Source organism: Amphibalanus amphitrite, unplaced genomic scaffold (assembly GCF_019059575.1).
Source record: "Amphibalanus amphitrite isolate SeventyFive unplaced genomic scaffold, NRLGWU_Aamphi_draft 000124F_arrow, whole genome shotgun sequence".
Classification (NCBI taxonomy): Eukaryota; Metazoa; Arthropoda; class Thecostraca; order Balanomorpha; family Balanidae; genus Amphibalanus; species Amphibalanus amphitrite.
This window is the reverse complement of record NW_024881619.1, coordinates 660,540-680,434: the sequence shown is the minus strand read 5'-3', so window position 1 is coordinate 680,434 and position 19,895 is coordinate 660,540. Positions and strand designations below refer to the sequence as shown.

Sequence of the window (19,895 nt, the reverse complement as noted above, 5' to 3'; positions counted from 1 at the left end):
TGCCATCATACTGTAGGTGCCGTAGAGAGTATCAACATAGTACCAATATGTTAAATAGTTTTAAATACTTTTTAGCGAATTGTGCACTTCTGGCACCAGTTTTAAAAAGAAAATGAAAAATAATAATGTCAAAATAAAAAACAACGATATCTTCATTTTTCACGAAGGTGGCCCTTTTCCAATTAATCTGCTAGACAACTCATCTATAAACACGTTGAAAAGGGGAGGTGACAAGATACCTCCCTGCCGGACACCATTGGACACTTTAAACTTTTCTGAAAAAGTGGATCCCCATTTAATGACCATTTCTTGCTCTTGGTACCAGAACGCAAGCAATCTTAGGTACACATAAGGAACACCTCTCTCTGAAAGCCTCTGAAAGAGGCTTTCAGTTCTCCCGGGAGACCGGGGCCCGTTCTCCCGGGGGCCTGGACCCATCCACGGGGGGCCCGGGCCCGTTCTTCCAGGGTCCCGGGGGCCCCGTCCGGCGTCCACCTGGGGCCCCAGGTCGACCACTCACCCGTGTGTCCCATTAGGCATTTCTCGAAGCGGGCTCGTCCGATTAGATTAGGACCTCTCTCCTCCCTCTCTCTTTCTCTCTCTCTCTCTCTCTCTCTCTCTCTCTCTCTCTCTCTCTCTCTCTCTCTCTCTCTCTCTCTCTCTCTCTCTCTCTCTCTCTCTCGAGCGGGCCCCTGACAGAAATTTCGGGGGGGGGGGGGTCAGCTGACCCTCTGACCCCCCTGGCTGCGCCACTGGTGTGCAGAGAAACATACATGAGCAAATGTTTTCGTTTTCATTCACTTCATATTTTGCAAGCATTTGTAGTGTGCAATATGTACGGGTTATGGTTGGATCCGGTTGGACCCGTCAGAAAATTTAGTATTTACAGGAACCGGTCTGGACCCATATGGGTTCAGAGTTCAGACTGGTTCTCTATAGGGCTGTATAGGGCCTTGGGTTCTCATTTCTTTGGACCGGGTCCTCGGGTCAACATTTTGCCACCTCTAATCACCAGCATTTTTCCGGTTCTGAATGGGTCCATCGGCGCCCCAAACATGCTGTGGCACGCCGAGGGTCGGCCGCATCAGGCCGCATCACGGGTGCAGTGGCGCCCGCTCCATCATGGTACACTTTTACACCAGGTACACTTTTAGACCAAACGCAACCAAACGGCAACAAAGCTGATCGGCGGCAGTCGACTTCGCGCATCGGTCGGTTGAGGGTGCTCGGAGACATTGTTTGTGCTTCAGAAAGCCAGGACAGAAATCGTTTAGATTTCGGACCTTCCGGATTCCCTGCAGTCTGTTGTGTAAGATCTGATCATCTAGCAGCTGCTGTAAAAGAAGAAATTGGTTTTTCGGGCTTCTAACTCGGCACAGGGCGTTGCCATCTGGTGGTAACGCGCATGCGCGCGTGCGAAGTCGTCGAATGCAACTTCCCAGACAGAGAAGTAAAAACCAACGTAAACAGAGCCGCGTGGGATCGCGAGTTCAAGTTGTGCTGTGGGCTGCCGGCGGGTGCTCGTGTGCCGGGAGTTCGTGATTGGTAGGAACTGAAAATATTTGATGAGCTGACCAAAGCCCGTAAAAATGGCATCTGTGGGAATCAGTATCCCTCCTCAAGATCACAATCATGTGACTTCACCAGTGGCGACAAGCAAGCAAGCTTTCAATGGTCATGATGGTGGACGTCGTTTTGAGGCTTTTGCCAGGTGAGTTCAACCTGTTATTTGTCAATCTCATTCTGTCAATGTCAATGTCAATCTGGTATTTTTCAGGTGTCTGTCAAACTCAACCTGTATTTGGATCTGTCTCAAGGCTTTGAAGAAAAAATTATTTATTTATTCAGTGCTCTTCCATTTCATAAATTACAAATTAAATATCCATGACTGCTCCATTCTTTCTGGTGCACTTCGAAGTTTCCTGCTTTTGCCATCCTCTATTTACATGCAATGTTCACCATAAAATAGAATATTTTTCCAGTGTTCCTCAAATGCATTTCACTTGATTTTAACATGCCTGTCTAGATGCTAAGCTGAGAGGGGCTACAACTTTCTGATTACGGAGCGAGCGAAGCGAGCGTAGTCTTTCCTTAGATTAACGGAAATTTCTGAGTATGAGCGGCCGGCCGGCCGGCCGGCCGGCCGGCCGTGGTCACGCTTTTGCGAGGCTTATATCTCAGCAACCACTTGACCGATTTACATGCGGTAATTTTTGTAGGGTAGCTTCATTCCTTCTACCAAGTATTGCACTATTCCCGATGCATGTGGGTGACCCCTTATGCACGTGCCACGTGCAAAACGAAGAGGTGTCACTTTTGTAATTGTTGCAATATCTCGGTAACTACTGGGCCGATTGCGCTGAAAGTTGGCATGTAGGTAGGCACCCACTAGGCAATGCATATCCATGTGCCAGAGTTGGGGTGCTGCTGCACGTGCGCACGTGCAGGGGTCGTTTCCAGATCTCGAGAACGGCTGGACCGATTGCGCTCAAATTTGGTACACGGATAGGGACCGGTTAGTAGGGTGCCGTGCACAAGTCAGTTGGGACCCATTTTGCACGTGCGCACGTGCAGGGTGCCGCTTCCAGATCTCGAGAACGGCTGGGCCGATTGTGCCCAAATTTGGCACATCGCTAGAGACCAGTTAGTAGGGTGCCGTGCACAAGTCAGTTGGAGGTACCCCCTCGCAATTTCGCACGTGCAAGGCCCACCCTCTCGCTCGCTCCGTTAGTCGCCCCAAAAGGCGTTATACTGGTATTATCTCTAAGCCAAATGCACTAGTGAACTTTTCCTATCAGTTATTTTATGATTGTTTGCAGTGTCTGGTACCTACAAGCTTTGCCATTCTAAAATTACTCTACCTACAATATAGAATTGAATCTACAAAAACATCTTTTTTACATTCAAATAATTTCTTTGAAATTGACTGCTCAGCATAGTAGAGGGCAACCACCCTCCTGGACAATGCATATCGACTTGTCTTTGTCCATGCATCATAACTGACCCATGGATTTTTTTTTTAGCATGAAAGCTAGGTCTTTTCTATAGATTCTCCAAATCATTTCCTGATTGGCCCATTTTTTCAATGGATTAATGGTCCTAACCTCTGACCAACACTCGGCTCCCCAACACACACCCCTCCCTAACCTCTGATTAATGCCTCCCCCAACAGACATCCCTGCCTAACCTTTGACTAATGCCTCCCTCCCCAACAGAACAGACACCCATCCCTATTTTAACAATGCCAGCCCTCCCCATCAGATATCCCTGCCTGGCCTCTGATTAATACCCCATCCCCCAACAGATGCCTCTCCCTAACCTCTGACTAATGCCTCACCTCCAACAGACACTTCAATCCCTCGCTCTCCCCACCGACAGACGGAACAGAGGCCCTGTTAGTCTGACGGAGTCCTCCCTTCCTCCCCGACAGACGGAACAGTGGCCATGGGGGCCACTCCGAGAGAACCGCCTCCAACCAGCGGCTGATGCGCAAACGCAGCTGGAGCATGCACGGCGACTGGCGCGGCCTGAAGCGGCGCAGGAAGGGCATCGTGCCGCCCACCAAGTTCCTGTTGGGCGGCAACATCTGCGACCCACTCAACCTGGGCAGTCTGAACGACGAGGAGGCCAACAGGTAAGGCCATTCTTGTATCATAGTCGTGATTACTTTGTCATGCTCTAGTGATGTTGCCGGAAGCATAGATGGTCACGAAGCATGACGTCCTTCACAAACCTCATTATTTGATATTTTTAGCGGTCAAATTTGCGAGTTTCACTCAAAGCTTTCTTCTCTCACTATGCCAAGCGATTTTACCGCAAACATCGATCGTCCCCCGCTCCTCCTGGTCATCCGATCTCTCCACCTTCCGCTGCTCTGACGCCGTCCACCCTCGCCTCCCCCAGGATCGCCAACGCCAACACGCCCGTGTCGTCGCCCATGCCGACGCCCAAGTATCGCAAGGAGCCGATCGAGGTCATCATCCCTCCGGACATTAGCGACCCGCTCGGCCTCAACGGGCCGGACTCGCTGCTCTCGCCGGCCGCTCAGCGGCGCAAGAGGTGCAAGGTAAGTGAACGAACGAACAAATGAATGAACGAACGAATGAATGAATGAATGAATGAATGAATGAATGAATGAATGAATGAATGAATGAATGAATGGGTGGGTGGGTGGGTGAATGAATGAATGAATGAATGAATGAATGAATGAATGAATGAATGAATGAATGAATGAAGAAATGGGTGCACAAATGAATGAATGAATGAGCTAGGAAAGCCATTGCATCTTTCTGTTAGGTTATTTGGAGCAGAACTGGCCAATATAATTTGAGTTTTTACATTTCACGGTCTATGAGTGGTATCATTTTTTAGGGAAGGCTGTTTTGCCAAGACCATTTAATGGTAGAAAAGTCCATTGCTGTGATGATGCACCTCGCCACACTGCTGTTGCTTTTGCTGCCGCTCGTCTGACCCCGTTCCTCTTCCTCCGTGCAGAGGCGGAGGAAGCAGCTGTCGGGTCACGGCGCCTCCGAGCCGGCCGGGCGCTCTCTCTCGGAGTCGTCTGCGGCGCGCTCGTCCTCTGACGGCGACACGACCGCCCTGCTGACCCCCGTGTCCGCGCCCGTGACCACCGGAGAGCTCAACTTCTCGGCGTGCTCCGCCGCGCCGGCGCCGGCCCCGGCCTCCGCCCCGGCCGCCGAGACTGTGGAGACGGCGCCCGTGGCCTCTGCCGCCGCCGGCGCTCCCGATGCTGTCCCCACTGATGCGGTGGACGCCGCTGTCAGACCGAGGTAAGCTGACTGCAGCGGGGACGAGCGGAGGACGTGGGGCTAGGGCTGAGAGTCGGCTGCCATGGCTAGTGTCGGAAGGTGTGGTACAAGTGAGTGGCGTGTGACTGTGAATTAATTTGGCAGGCTGGGTGTGGCGGGCTCCGTCAACTGTGACGTCATTGCCTCAGTAAAGTTTCCGTTCACAAGCTCTTGTTGCTGAGTGCTTGGTGACGATGTAAATGACGGTTTTAATTAAAATACTTGATTGGCTGACTAACATATTAATAAACAAACGTTCAGCTGACCTGCTCCCACCGACCCGCATTAACAGTCCCCAGACACTGGCCTCATTGGCCCTCCCACTAACCCCACAGACCCCCCCCCCACCTAACCTCTGTCTTCACTCTCTACACTCTGTTCCCCCTCTAACTCCTCCCGCTCTCCCTCCGCAGCAGCCTGTGTGTCTCGGTGGAGCCGGCGCCGATCCCCAGCAGCACCGCCGCCGTGGCCAGCCCGGTGGCACGGCCGGCGCGGCCCACCACCAGCCGCCGCTCCTCGGACGAGGTGGTGTCCCCGGCGCTGCCGCAGCCCGGCGGCCGGCCGGCCCCGTTCGCCCGCGCCGGCCCCGCGCCGCCAGAGATGCCCGTATTCCGGCCGCGTGACGAGGCCTTCCAGTACGGGAACTATAATCGGTACTACGGCTACCGTAACCCGGAGCCCGGCCTGGTGAGTGGAGAAGGTGGCGGCCACGCGTTCGTTTTAATTGTCGTTTGTTTTAATTCAGCACCAGGTCTGCAGACGAATGCTACGCTTTGAAACGGCAGTCATAATTACTTGTGAGAAGTTGTTGGTGTTATTCTTGATATGCTATTTAGAGAATTATCGACACAAATTTCCTGCACATCTGACGCTAAAGCCATTTCATTTCCTCCTCCCTGTGCCCAGATTGGTGACCGTTTCTCCCCGCTTTGTACCCTCGCTCCGCCCCACTGACCCTCTCCTCGCTCTCCAGGCGGACTCTCGTCTCAGCTGGCTGAAGCGCGAGTGGTTCAGTGGTCTGGACGTGCTGGACGTGGGCTGTAACGTCGGCCACGTCACCCTGACCGTGGCCAGGGACTACCAGCCGCGCCGCTGCGTGGGCGTCGACATCGACAGCAGCCTCATCAAGGTAGGCACGGGCGCGCTGGATTCTTGTGTTTGTGTGTGTGTGTTTCGTCTGACTTAAATTATTAGATGAGTGTGTTTGTATGTGATACTTGTGTCGTGTTAGTCCAGGGTGTAACATTAGGAATGTGTCGTAAGATCACCTAAGTACTCTGTTTTTCATTGTTTTGATCGGTCCATCTGTGACGTGCAGATGAGCCTGGCTGTATGATTAGCTGGTCAGTTGGTGATTTAGTTTCGGCTGTCTGTGCCTCCGTGGCGCTGAGCGTTGTGTGGCGGTGTGTGGATATGACTGAGTTTCGCCGTGTGCCCGCCAGGCGGCTCGCCGGAACGTGAAGCACTACCAGCGAGCGGATGGCTTTCCGGCCAGCATGCAGTCGCTGTACGGGGACCTGAGGCCGGCGCACAAGGCGCCAGGCACACAGTTCCCGCGCAACGTCTCCTTCCAGCACGTGAGTAGGAGGGGAGGGGTGACGCCCGCTGTCAGCTGCTGGTCCCCTCGGACACAGAACGGTTGTCTGTGGCGTTTAAATGTCATGATAAATGGTCATGCTAACGAGGTATGGTTTGGGTTGCATGACGCTTAGAGATAGATATTAATGGCCTTAATTTTTTTGTTCGTGCGTTCAATCCTTCATTAGCCCTTGGGTCTTGCACTGTTACTCTGTACAACTTCGGCAATGTTACGAAGTGATCACCCGTCTTGGTCCGAGTACCGCTCTTTCTGACCTGCCTTCCACCTCTCCCTCCAGGCTAATTTTGTACTGGAGTCTGACGCTCTCCTGGACACGGTGAAGCCAGAGTTTGACACGGTCCTCTGTCTGAGCATTACCAAGTGGATCCACCTCAACTTCGGGGACGCCGGCATCCGCCGCTTCTTCCGGCGCGCCTTCCTGAGCCTGAGGCCCGGCGGCCGGCTGCTGCTGGAGCCGCAGCCCTGGCCCAGCTACGTCAAAAAGAAGAAACTCACCGTGAGTGCCGGGCGGGGATAGCGTGAAGGGTCATTGTATGGAAGCTTATGTTGGCTGATGTCGATGACACTATGTATGACACTATGTGAGATAGCGCATAATGATGTGCTTCGTAAGTGCTGAATATAATGCTGGTGGAAGAGTATCAAGTGGAACTCGAGTCTAGGGCTGTTATTTTACGATGGTCCTATTTAGCAGTAACCTCGGTTTACTGTAAGGTTCCCAGGAGATATGTTACTTTTATATGGTTAGTTTATTGCATAAAATTGAAGTGTTTGTTTGTCTTAATGCTTTCAGAAGCGGATCTGGGAGAACTACCATCAGATCCGTCTTCGGCCGGAGAACTTCCCCGACCTGCTGATCAACGAGATCGGGTTCGAGCGCTACCAGACGGTCGGCCGGCCGCACCACAGCTCTCACGGCTTCAGCCGACAGCTGCAGCTCTTCACGAAGGTACGCGGCGCGCTCTACGGGCCGGGCGGGGCGGCGGTGGGAGGGGTGAAGACGTGTACTGCACAGTGTGGTGCAGGTATTTTGCTGGGTCGCTGGAATGCTTGGACCCGTGCAGATTTGGTTAAGTGCTTATGAACTTGAGTGTGTTCTTATTTTACTGTATTGTCTGTATATATTGTCATTATATGTATATGACATTATGCGTCTGTATTGTCAGTGTCTGTATAGGACATGTCTTTGTTTGGTCAATTCTTTAATCGGGTTCTACCTCTGTCAGTTTAACGGCATTCTTTCGTTCCAGGCGAAGGAGCCGCCGGCCACCTCGACAGTCACCTCGATGGAGACAACGGAAGCTGCGCCTCCGGCAGCGACTGTTGCCATGGATACCACGGTGACGCCGGCGGAGAAGACGCCAGCCTTGGTTGCCATGGACACGGACACGGCGTCAGTGCCGCCGTCCGCGGAGAGTGGCGCTGCAGAAGTGGTGTCCGGTCCGAGCGGCCCTTCCAGTGCGTCTGACCACCCCGCTCCGGCGGCGGGGGACGGACCGCAGAGCTGCCCCGCTCCGGCGGCGCAGGGGCGGACTGAGAGCGCGGCGGGAGCTCAGACTGCGGCCGAGTCTCGGTGAAGCGGCGCCTCCGCCGGACGCTCTTTGGTGCTCATCTGGCTGTACGGAAGGAGAAGTACAAAGCGCCGCGCTGCGAGTGTCGCCGGGTGGCCAGGGAGCGGGATGAGCTGTGTGCTGGCTCTGTGTGTGTGTCTGAGAGACCGACGGGCCGTGGGGAGGGATGCGTCGACGGTGCGTGCCGCGATGAGTGATGAGGTTTGAGGGGCGGAGGTCGGGCACGAGCCGCGCGGGAGACGCCGGGCCCGGTGCTGCAGACAATGACTTAGTTGACAAAGTGTTCAACTACAGAAGGTTTGTGCAGGCGTGCGCAGAAAGCTCGGCGCAGATAAACGTCAAGCCTATCGCACCTTCATGGAAGGAACGCGCTTGAAGGCAAACTGTTGGATGCTTCGGGCCCAAGAGGCTATGCGCCCTAATCCAACAACAACCCATCACACTTATGGAGGTGACAATTCATCTGTCGCCAGCGCTCCATGGATTGTGACCGCTCCGACATTACGTTATCAGTCTGTTGATCGTCGTCGGCACTGTCAGTCGTCCGTGCCGACCGTGTGATCAGTTGACAAAAGGACTCATTCGCCACAGGAAGTTGCCGATGAATCGGCTTTATCAGCGGTATACACAGGGGCGGCGTCGACCGCGCGGCTCGTGTCCGGTCACTGAGCTATCGAAGCCCGCTGGGTGACCTGACCCCTGGCTGTAGCAGCTACGAGCTGTGACCCAATGAGGGAGGGCTGAGAGCAGGATGACTGGGACGGAGCGTCGAGTCGGGGGTGAATAGTCCACGGTGATGTCGAGTGATTGTACCGCCATTGTAAACGAGAGTTGTGAATGGTATTAGGGTCTTCTCGTCTCATTGCTCCAGAGGGATTTCTACATAAATGTTTTTAAAGAAGGAATGTGGGCATTGAACCGACCAATATGTTGGTCATCCTGATGTATTTAGTAGGCACACTTTGAATAACTGTGCTGATTTTTGGAATCGCTCATTTGCATTGCGCCACGCTTTTGTTTCGTGGCTTCCAAAGAGACAATGGTCGATGATCTGAGCACCCTTTCTCGACAATCATTGGCTTGTCCTAAAATCCCTTTTAGCGGCAATGAGAAGTGAAGCCCCTCGCCTGTCTGCTGAGACCGTGCGTGGCCGGCTGAGTTGGCTCGGCAGCGGAGGCAGGCAGACGCAGCGTCAGGGACGGTACAGTACAGCAAGGGGCGTGAGTGAGCGCAGTAGTGGCCGGTGGTGACAGCTGCTCCTTGGCGGCACGCTACCGGGATCTCGGGACGTTTTTAGCATGAGCCGTCGCCTGGATCTCTTATTGTTTTGCAGACGTGGCGCCCGCGCAGGCTGTGTGCGGCCGGCGCGTTGTTTTATCTTACAGTGCTGTGCCGCTGCCGGGCTGTTTCCGGCGCGGGCCGTGTTGGTCCCTCACCGGACCGATTAGTCTCCGGTCACTGTGGTCCGCCGCCGGACCAGGAGACCGGTGATGGACTGTGAGCCACCTGTTGACAATACTGCTCGCAATAACGCGTGGCGGTGCTATGCACGCAGCGGGCGGGCCGCCGACCGCCGACCGCTCGGTCCGCAGACTGTGACTGTTTTCTGATGACTCGCCGCGGTGTCCAATACACGGCGCTCCAAGCCGACCGACGAGTACTGACGAGCGGATCGGGGTGCCGGAGCCAGGTTTTCACTAATTTCCATTTAGTTTGATAGCGCTCAATGTGGGGAAAACAGGCGAGATTCTGCGGGGTTCGCAAAAAGACGGCCGAAATAACCTTCAAAGTCCTCCCCCTTTACTGTGGTCCGACTGGCGCCCGACCCAGTAACTCATTAGAATTTCAGATTGCCATTTATCAGCAACCACTGTGTGCACTAATGTCGAAATACTCCGCAATCCGCAACAATATGCGTTATGCATTCGGGACCCAACGTCATAACTCGCGCGTTATCACTGCATTTCAAATGCGTTCTATAACTTAGCAGTTCAGGTATGTGGCGTGAGAAGATCACACGATACCGGATACATATTCACTAAGAGCCATCGCTCTTTCGTCGTTCTGTATTTATCACATCCATCGCTAATTGCAGCAAGGTCGGTCTGAGACAAAGCAATGCCATCACAACGAAACATGCCTACAGGCGTCCAAGAGTTGGGATACGCGAACACTCATCAAATGTCAAGAACAGACAGCCGTGACTTAAGTATGAACCTATATACGCATTAAATACTGTAGGCATACTGATGAACAACAGTAGTGTAAATAGTCATGCAATTCAGAGATACTTTAAATATCGCTAGCGGTGTCGTATGAATTTAATGTCCAATAGCCGCGAGCAGGTGGGCGCGGAACATCCAGTATTAATGCATGCACTATGAGTGCGGAAAATAAAGCAGAAATACCCGACTATGTATGACACACATGTAGATGTCTTCGTTTAAGTGTTCATAATATGGATAAGTGGTCGGTAGACCATCTTTGTTCTAGAACATAGACGAATGTCCATGACGCGAAAACGACACTCGACGGGACTAACAAATGCCCATTGCTAAGTTCATTGCTGAGTTCAGCCATTCAACACCGATCTACACATTTCTAGTGAACGCGAGGCTTTTAAGAACAAATTTATGGCGGGAAACAATGAGATCAGAGAGCGAAAAAGTTATGGTAATTACGACCTAATCCGGACAAACAGCGGACACACCTTTAACGCATGGAAGAGAGCATCTGTGAAAAAGTCAAACGAGTCACTTGATAAATCGTAAAATGGATTCCAAGAGTTTGTAGGGGTAGAGTTTGCAGGAATGAACGATCAAATGCATTTCGAAGTAATAGAATATGAGGTTGTTTAACCCAGAAGCAACACAAAATATTTCGCTCACTTTCGTCTTTCAATGGCAGCAAAACGGAGCATAACACTTTCCCGTAGATAAACGACATTAGTTCTACAGTAAACGCCAGGCTAAACCACAGCACAGTTCGGCGACAGACCTACGTTAACAGTTAACAGTTCCTCATCTAACGAGCTCTCCTGGCTCCGCGGCGCCACTACGATACATTGGCCGGAGGATCACAACACAACACTGAACAGCACCCTGCTAGGGCCGGGAGAGGCCGTGGCGGCGGCGGCGCGCGGACACCCTCGCCCAGTCGGCGCGCCCGTTTGATCTCACAGCAGACCGGGCCGCTGCTGCCCGCCCGCGCGGGCGTCTAGTGCGCCTTGGCGGCCGCCCGGTCCTCCATGTCTTTGCGGCCGAGCTCGACCCAGGCGCCGTAGCCCTGGACGAGAGCGATGCCCGACTTAACAACGGCCACAGGCGCGGAGAGAACGACCAGCGCGCGCACCAGGCCCAGTCCGAGCAGCGTCGGGCCCTCGGTGAAGTGCAGCAGGTACAACATCGAGTAGAAGAGCTCGTTGCCGGCGCACATGAAGAACAGCACCGGCCGCGAGGAGTAGTAGAGGCGCAGCAGTGCCGAGCCCTCGCCGCCGATGGTCTTGTGGCTGGTGCGGCCGCGCAGCGTGGTCACGTGCAGGTGGATCCAGTGGCACGAGATGTCGATAGCCATGCTCAGCTGGAACCAGAACATGTGCTGCGGGTAGAAGGCGCACAGACAGGCCAGCAGGCACATGGTGGCGCACCGGTCCGTCAGCTGGTCCAGCATGGCGCCGAACTGGCTGCTCTGGTTCAGCAGGCGCGCCGCGTGTCCGTCCAGGGCGTCCAGCAGGCCGCTGATGACGTAACACGCCGCCGCCGCCGCGTGCCGCTCCGCCATGAACCATAGCGAGAGCAGCGCCAGCACCACGCGCGCGTACCCGATCAGGTTTGGCACGAACAGATACACGTTATCCATGGTGGCCGGGCGCGGGTCGACTGCTGGATGGAGTCAAACAGCTGAAATAGAGGTCATCCAGTGACAATGCAGCTTGGAAGGGTAAACGATGGGCACAATGAAGGATATATATTTTTGGGATCTCCGCTGTTCCTAGCAACTTCATTTTGAAAGTGCAGCATTTGCGGCAGATGTTGCGTTGCACGCAAACAGCATATACCACCACTGCTTCACAAAGATGTTAGTATAAGGTTTAAAAATTGTTAGATCTCCGCTGAACACAAATTCTAAGGGGGCATTCCAATGCATTAGCCCCTTATAATCCGAAACCTGCAAGTTTAGCATTTTTCGATGTTGTGAGTGCCCAAACCGGTATTTGCAGGCCATGGCCACCAATTTGGCTATCTCAACTCAAAACTAATGTTAAGGTGGGATGGTCATCTGATGTTCCCCATCAAACAAAACTATCACATTTCACTAAGACCATCTTACAATACTGATACCTATTTATATACACTGTGACAATACCTATCACCTTCCATGTACCTCGCAACGTCGCAGGCCACGCCACCGCCCCAAAACGTGGAAATCAACCGATTCAACGACGACTACCAAGTACCAAGACTGCAACGCGTTTTCTATGTTTTCTATGGACGCCGGTGAAAACAGGGCGCCGGAGGGCATATTAGTCACGTGACATTTGGAACTGCTCCCGCTCCAAGGGCCTTCTATATGCCAAACGTCACGTGTAAATTTCACGAACCTTGATCAAATCGCCCCAGGCGCCCTGTTTTCACCGTCGTCCTTTTCTATGGCTTCGAGCCTTGGCTTCTAGTGAATCACGCTGCAGCGTAATAAGCGTACACAAGTCGACAGTCTCCAAATGTTCTATTTATGCTGCATTTGCTGTGATCGATTGTGAGCCCAAGGCCGTATATAAGTATATAGATATATCCCATCATCTTTCAAAAAGTTGATCCCTAATTTCATTGCAAAGTCAATCCTCGACGATCGATGTTGGATAATTAATCCATGCAAGTAGCAATCAGATGATAATCAAGATCAGTTTTGAAAAGCATGCCCTTGATAAATGTTAACGCTAGCAGTATCAAAATGCGAAAAAGCACAAAGATCATAGCTAAATGTCTCGTCTGCGCATGTCTTGGACAGCAGATATGCTACTATATTTTATTATTGAAGGCATAACTAAAAACATAAATAAATAGGTATATAAATAAATGAAGTAGAAAATCAACAGGCATTTCGTCCCATCAATTCGTAGCACGACTTGCTTAGCACGACGATACATATTAAAAATGTACACGCATTTTAAGTAGAGTGAAGTGGACACAGCCAATCAGCTGGTTTAAGGAGGGTCCTTTCTTCCTGACAAGGGACACCTATGACGGTCATGAGCGCGGGACAGGGCCGACGTCATAATGACCTCGGAGATTGTCGAGTGACCTGAGATGAAAAAGTCAGTGAAGTTGGTGTGGCCTCTGAATTGTGGAACCCCGCAAGCTAGACTGCAACCCGACTTCGAGAGTGATGCAATCTCCTCTAATTGCATCGTAGTTCTGAGCGCCTGCTTACCAACATACATCAGCCTGGTGAATTGAGCTAATTTGACCCACAGTTGGGTACCCGGTGGATCCCGTATCCAGCATATGGCAGGGTCGACCACGGCCGGGTTGACAGATGGCCTACTGATCTATGGCCGCTGATATCAGCCAGCGGACCTCTCTTTACACCGAAAAGATACCTACTCCAGTGCCCCGCCCAGTTCCCGGTCAGCCCCCGTTCCCGGTCTTATTAAACAGACTTGCACGAAAGCGTTTTATTCTGCGAGAAGACATGGAAACAGAACAGCGCAATCCTAGCGAGAACAATTTCCGTATGAATATTCTCGTCACGGTACAGCTCCTCATTTGTGAATCCCTCACAGGGTTGCGGCCTGTGGCCCAAACGCGTTACACCGTCCACATGCCAGTCATTCACAACAAACCATTCGCGAGGGCCGTCCGGTGGCCGCAGAGTGACGTCACTGATCACCAAACGGTGACGTCATACGATCACGGGCGGTTGGCGGTTTGCGGTAGGTCGAGCCGACGCAAAGTTCCGAGGGATGTTGAGCGCGGCCCAGGGCCGACGTTCACTGTGACTGGCAGATAGCCGGTCATCGTCTACGCCCGCCAGCAGCAGTCGACATCGGACCCCACCACGCGCTGGTCGCTCTCACCCAGTGCCATCCGCCGCCCGCCCGCTCCTCATGGCTCGCGTCTGTTCGCTCCACCGACCGGTGCGTACCGTTCTTTCCCGCCAGGATACCATACTCCCATCAGCACGGGAGCTGGGCAACCGACGCGAGCTAAACGCTCACCCCATGTCGGCGCGACCTGAACAGACCTCCGCCAGGTGCGGGCTGGTCAGCGGGACACGATGTGAACCGCACCTTACCCCGACCGGCCCCAGCCCGCCGCCTCGGTCCCACAGGACAAGGTGGTCACGTGTTTCAGCGGAGATGTAAGTTTGGTGTGGGTCGATTACCACACACAGTGACTCGAACACAAAATGACAGTTTCAAGAGTTAATAGAAAAAATCGTCCGTGAAACGGTACGTTGTAAACAATCCGATGAGGCAGCAAAGCCACCTATCCTGACCATTGGACCGTGGTCCCTGCTCCGTTGGACCGTGGTCCCGAGTCCGTGCAGACCACCCATCTCTGCGGGAGCATGGGATGGCGGCGGGCCGCGCGGCGCTAACGGCCGGACCGCGGCGGCTGCGGGTCCGCTAATTCAGCCCCTCCGACGGCGGTCACCCAGTCGCCCCGGTTCCGGGGGAGGGGGGGGGGGAAGGGGGGGAGGTGTCACGGGCTCCCAGGTGAGATGGCGGCACCATCTCCACGCTGGGGACACGACGCATGGTGCGGAGCGGGCGGCCAGCCACCACCGAATGCAGCGCGACTACCAGCATCGACCAGTGATCCGGTCGACAAGACCACTGGCCGGCTGTGTGCTAAGATTTTCCCAAATTCGGTGACCGACTGCCGCCCCGGCCGCGCACCACACGGTGTGAGAGGCGGTGCTGAAAACTCAGCACGAGCTGGTCATCTGAACGCCGTTTGTCCACCAAACTTGCATCTCAGCTGAAGTGCAGAGAGGGGAGGGGGGATGCCGGCAGGCGACGGGCTGACCGCCGGACGGGGCACTGAACGGCTCGACCGACCGCAAACCCAGACCGACCTAACTGTGACCGACGGACGAGCCAGACTGGCGCAAAGCAAACGGGGTCCACCGGACGGCCTCAATAGTACAATTATCACATATGCCGAGGACCACACTGAGTGCCACCCCGGGCCGATCAACAAATCACCGAATTCACAGCTCATTGACTTTGAGAAATCTACGCCACCCATGGGATAAGATATACATGAGATCGGACAATGAGCTCCGATTCTACAGCACATATTACAGTGATCACAGGCGCGATCAGAGTAATCAACGGATTCACTGAGGAGCGTAACGACGCGTGACTAGATAACATCGCAAAAAATTAAATATAAGCTCTGGACGAGATGAAAATGAATAGAAACTGCTACACAGAAACACCACACCAATTAGTCAGTAAGTTAGAGCGTCCTTTCCCGTCCGCTTTCTAGACAATCCTAGCAACATTGCGTCTGCGAGCTAAGAAGCTATTTAAATGTATCTTTGCTAAAACCGGTGTCTCGAGACATTGGTGCAATCAGCTGGAGTGCATCCAACCCGAGTCCACAAGCGATCTTAAACGAACCTTACCACCACCTGAACATTGGGAAAACATTGGGAAAAGAACGATGAAAAATATAATTTTTACGAGGCGGAAACTTACTACCCCTCCTAAGAAAGTACAATGGTCTACAAGGAAAATCTAAAAAAGAAAGATGTTCTTCACCATGATAAAGCCAAGGACGTAATGTTCTACGGCTTCGAAAGTTGCCTAGGTTGGCGCGACGCGAGTTCCTCCTACTGCACTTGCAGCGGGCGAGGAGAGACACCCTGGAAACGAAACATTCAACAGGTCAACACGTCATAGTACAGCAGCTCACAGCACAGTGTCCGCAGAAAAGGATCGGTGACGACGTACGGGAAAAGTAAAGGATCTATGCGACAAGCATGAGTGTTACGGCACATGAAAAAAAAAAATCAAGTAAGAAAAATCAACTACGCATTTTACATGTTACATGCAAGTTATATGTACCTTACTTATTAGAACATATCGGCGCATGATAACGGTTTTCACCTTCATTTTTTACGGCGCTATTTTAAGAGAATACTGTTTCTAAGAGACTTATATTTCGGGTATTATGTAACTCAGACAAAATAAAATTCGCATGCTTATTCATCGTCTACTTGCTGTCAACTGCTCTAACCTAACCCAATAAGTAAATAAGCTAACAAAGCCTAGGAAGCGCATCAGTGAGGATTCTGCATTATGATTGCCTGAGTCTGATCTTGCCTAACAATGTCAAATGGAAACATTCAAATGGAAACACGCGTTGCCCGTCAGACCACCGGCCGTGGGGGGCTCACCAGTGCCAGGGAGAGGCAGGACACCAGGTAGAGCTGCTGTCCGATACTAGAGGCCTCCAGCGGGCCCAGCTTCCCGGCGTACTGTCGACACAGACGGGGACCGTCAGACGGAGCGGCACCGGGCCTCTCAGACCGGGCCTCTCAGCGGGGAGTCGGAGCAGATCGGCACCAGACGCTCCCCATGGCGCCGGGATTGGCCGGCGCCGTCCGGCGGTCGGGGGATTCCACCAGGGCGTGCGGCGTCCGCACGCTCCCCCATCGCCCATATGAGGTCACTATCGCACAGGTGATCCGGCCTCCGTCCCGTCAGGTCACCTTCTGCACCACCGACACCCTGCCCAGTTCCCATCAGCCCGAGATCCTCCCCGCCAGCCCTGGACACCAAGACTCCCCAGCCGCTGGACACGAAACTTGAAATCGAAACACATTCAAAACAACGCCGCACCGATCATTACAACCCTCCCACACCGTCCCACTGGTCGGTGGCTGACGACTACTTACCGCCGCCTCTCCGATGATAAAGGCAGAGAAGAACGAGCTGAAGCCGACCATCTGCGCCAGCCAGCCGTAGGCCGAGAGCAGGGTGGCCACAGACCTGGTGCCCTGTCAACACAGAGACGACGGGTGCACGGCGACAGTGAACACGGAGACAACGGACGCACAGCGTCGGTATCGACACAGAGATGACGGGCGCACATTAATATCGATACAGGGAGGGTAAACAGGGTCAGTATCGAATCAGAGATGATAAGCAGCGTAAATGTCGATACAGAGACGGATACACAGTGTAAATATCGATACAGAGACGATAGACAGCGTCGGTGTTGATACAGAGACGACACACAGTGTCAATATCGATACAGAGATGACGGGCGCACATTAGTATCGATACATAGAGGATAAAAGTGTCAGTATCGATACAGAGACGGGAACACAGTGTCAATATCGATACAGAGATGACGGTTGCACATTAGTATCGATACAGAGACGGGCACACAGCGTCAGTATCGATACAGAGACGACACAGTATCAGTAATACCGAACGACAGAAGACGACAGTTGCGCAAATGACGGCCAAACAACACGGTGGGCTCGGCGATGGAGGCTACTGATTACTGAGACTATGTCACGGAATGTTGAGTTCTGTGGGAGTTCTGAGATCGGTAGATCGTAATTAGAGTTGCAAAATTTCACTACCGCACTACCGGCATGCCGGTAATTTTTCACTACCGCAGGTTTATTCGTGGTAACTGGCATGTCTTGCCGGTAGCATGCCGGTATTTTTGATTTTGTGCAAAAAAAAAATATCAGCAAATGATTCAAACTTTGGACACTAAGAGGCTCTCAAATTGTAGTAACAGCAGGGGCATTCCAGGACGATTCAACAGGTGCATAACACCCGACCCCCTCAGATTTTCTTCAAAATTGCTGTATAGGGTTATTCTGTGCCCAGAAGCCGAATCTGAGATATTTAGACCTGTAGGAGCAACGGTTTTTTTGAGTTATAACATTGGGAAATTTTGGAAAGTTAAAAAACATCATTGTATTTTAGTAGCTATATCTAATCGAAAACTTTTTTAAAATATAAAATTATACATATTTGAACTCGCCACATCACAAGCTTTCAGACGATATGTAAATTTTTTCAAAATTTTGAATTTTGAATTTTCAAAAAATTGTTCAAAAATTTCTTTTAAATTTTTCAAAGTGTGGCCAGTTAAATAAAATTTATTTTTTTAGCTTTAATTAATGCTTAGGGTATTGGGAAACTAAATTGTGAAAATTAGAGATAGGTATTTTTTATATATATTTTATTTTATTTTTTTACTTTCTCCATGTAAATATACCATTTTGCTTTGATATGGTGCCGACGGTGCTATCTCGGGAACGGATGATCGTAGCGCGCCGGACGAGGCGGCAATGGAAAGAACTCAACGAGATGGATCTAGACATTGTCCGAATGTTGTTCTTAAAGGTCACGGGTCAGGTCAAGGTCAGGTCAAAGACCAAAATTCCAGGTTCTCATTCCCCGGCTGCTCCTGAGGCACTTTCATAATGATGAAGCGATGTGAAAATCGCACAGCATGCGTCCAACATATTTATAAAGGCGGTGAATCAGTTAATATGCAAACACAAGGTGAGGTCAAGGTCAAAATCATGTCACGAAAGGTCATGATGAATAAACAGGGATTAGGGACATGCGACACATGTTTTATGGGTTATTTTCCGATTCCAAGTCAATGGTGATGGGCATTTGACCATTCGGGACCAAATCAGGTCAGATTAGGTCAATGCCAAGGTCAATGTGTAAAGTTGCTGTTTCTATGTCGGCATTAAAATACCTACCTAATAAAATTGTATGATATATGGCTATACTAGAGTTATGAGTGAAATGAAATGAATAATTTTTACATTTGTCTCCGTTTCCAAATTTCCATTTGGCCCATCCCGAAACCTATCGCTATATCATCTGCGCCTGTGACAGACCAGTCACTGCGAGCTCGGCTCGCTCGAATGAGCCTTGGCGCGGTGACAGACGACGCGCCGGTCCATGCGGTCAAAACAGCACAATAAAATCATCGGGTGCCATAAACGCATAGGGTGACGTTGGTCGCTGGTCACGGCTGCGCGGGCCAGTTGCGGGATGGGGATTCCAGTCTTCCGAAAGTCACCGCATGCGACAGTGCGTGTGAACCGTTCGTGCTTGGAAATGTCACCACGTGCAGCAAGAAATTACTGCCAGGATGCCTACTCTGATTCCACGACTGAAGGAAAAAAATTCCGTCTTTAACTAAAATCAGATACTTTTCAGACGGCTCAGCAGCACAGTACAAAAACCGCTTCAACTTTTCAAATATCTGCGCTCACAAAAGTGACTTTGGGCTAGACTGCGACTGGCAATTTTTTGCCTCCTCGCACGGGAAAGGCGCATGTAACGGCGTGGAAGGCACCGTGAAGAGAGCGACCGCTCTCGAGAGTCTACGCAGGCCCACAAGGGAGCAAATCACAAACGCGACCAAAATGTTTGAGTTTTTAAGTGACAAATTCGAGACACAGTGAAATTTGTATTCGTGTCGAGGGTCGAAGTCGAAAAAGCTGCAGAACACCTCAAGGAGCGTTTCAGCAAAGCGGTGGCAGTGAAAGGCACGCATAGTCTGCACAGCTTTATTCCGGTCAACCACGAGACACTGCGAGTCTCAAAGTTGTCAGGGGGACCAGGCCGACTGGTGAAAGTGCACCGCAGTAGGGCACCGAAAAGACGAAAGTGAGCCCGCGTAGACTTGCTAGCACCCCTGCCGTGTGTCTGTATGGTGGCTGTCTGTGCACTGTATTGTTGGTGATATGTGTGCCCAATACATTTCAACGAGCTGGTCACCAAAATGTGTGTTGTATTTCCTTCGTTGAACAAGGGATTGGTTGACCTGACCGTGACCTGACCTGAACTGACCTGATTTTGTCCCGAATCGTCAAATGCCCATCACCATTGACTTTGAATTGGAAAATAAC

At 51.9% G+C, this 19,895-nt stretch overlaps 3 protein-coding genes across 7 annotated transcripts in view; 1 reads left to right on the top strand and 2 right to left on the bottom strand.

Annotated features, from left to right (window-relative positions):
• The first annotated feature begins 1,181 nt into the window (after window positions 1-1,181).
• LOC122381655 (7SK snRNA methylphosphate capping enzyme-like) lies at window positions 1,182-9,634 on the top strand. The gene is made up of 10 exons (XM_043366071.1): window positions 1,182-1,711; window positions 3,431-3,634; window positions 3,904-4,066; window positions 4,495-4,790; window positions 5,222-5,495; window positions 5,782-5,937; window positions 6,251-6,385; window positions 6,686-6,904; window positions 7,202-7,357; window positions 7,659-9,634. Exons 1-10 carry the CDS (start codon window positions 1,590-1,592, stop codon window positions 7,983-7,985), a joined length of 2,052 nt encoding a protein of 683 aa, XP_043222006.1. The 5' UTR covers window positions 1,182-1,589; the 3' UTR covers window positions 7,986-9,634.
• A 397-nt stretch (window positions 9,635-10,031) lies between these two features.
• LOC122381656 (CDP-diacylglycerol--inositol 3-phosphatidyltransferase-like) lies at window positions 10,032-12,610 on the bottom strand. The gene is made up of 2 exons (XM_043366072.1): window positions 12,363-12,610; window positions 10,032-11,878 (listed from the first exon to the last, which is right to left on the bottom strand). Exon 2 carries the CDS (start codon window positions 11,835-11,837, stop codon window positions 11,196-11,198), a length of 642 nt encoding a protein of 213 aa, XP_043222007.1. The 5' UTR covers window positions 11,838-11,878; window positions 12,363-12,610; the 3' UTR covers window positions 10,032-11,195.
• Window positions 12,611-13,638: 1,028 nt separating this feature from the next.
• LOC122381639 overlaps window positions 13,639-19,895 on the bottom strand; it is a 50,096-nt gene continuing 43,839 nt past the window's right edge. For all 5 annotated transcript variants that reach the window (XM_043366047.1, XM_043366046.1, XM_043366048.1 and 2 more), the window contains 3 exons: window positions 16,890-16,991; window positions 16,389-16,469; window positions 13,639-15,854 (listed from right to left, as the gene is read on the bottom strand). In XM_043366047.1, the coding sequence (XP_043221982.1) occupies window positions 15,822-15,854; window positions 16,389-16,469; window positions 16,890-16,991 (216 nt within the window). In that variant the 3' untranslated portion in view covers window positions 13,639-15,821. The remainder of the gene's footprint in view (window positions 15,855-16,388; window positions 16,470-16,889; window positions 16,992-19,895) is intronic.

Coding starts and splice junctions, on each gene's coding strand:
- LOC122381656 (XM_043366072.1), bottom strand. CDS start 11,837: ATGGATAACGTGTATCTGTTCGTGCCAAACCTGATCGGGTACGCGCGC.
- LOC122381655 (XM_043366071.1), top strand. CDS start 1,590: ATGGCATCTGTGGGAATCAGTATCCCTCCTCAAGATCACAATCATGTG. Junction 6,386..6,685: donor GCAACGTCTCCTTCCAGCAC/GTGAGTAGGAGG, acceptor CTCTCCCTCCAG/GCTAATTTTGTACTGGAGTC. Junction 6,905..7,201: donor TCAAAAAGAAGAAACTCACC/GTGAGTGCCGGG, acceptor TAATGCTTTCAG/AAGCGGATCTGGGAGAACTA.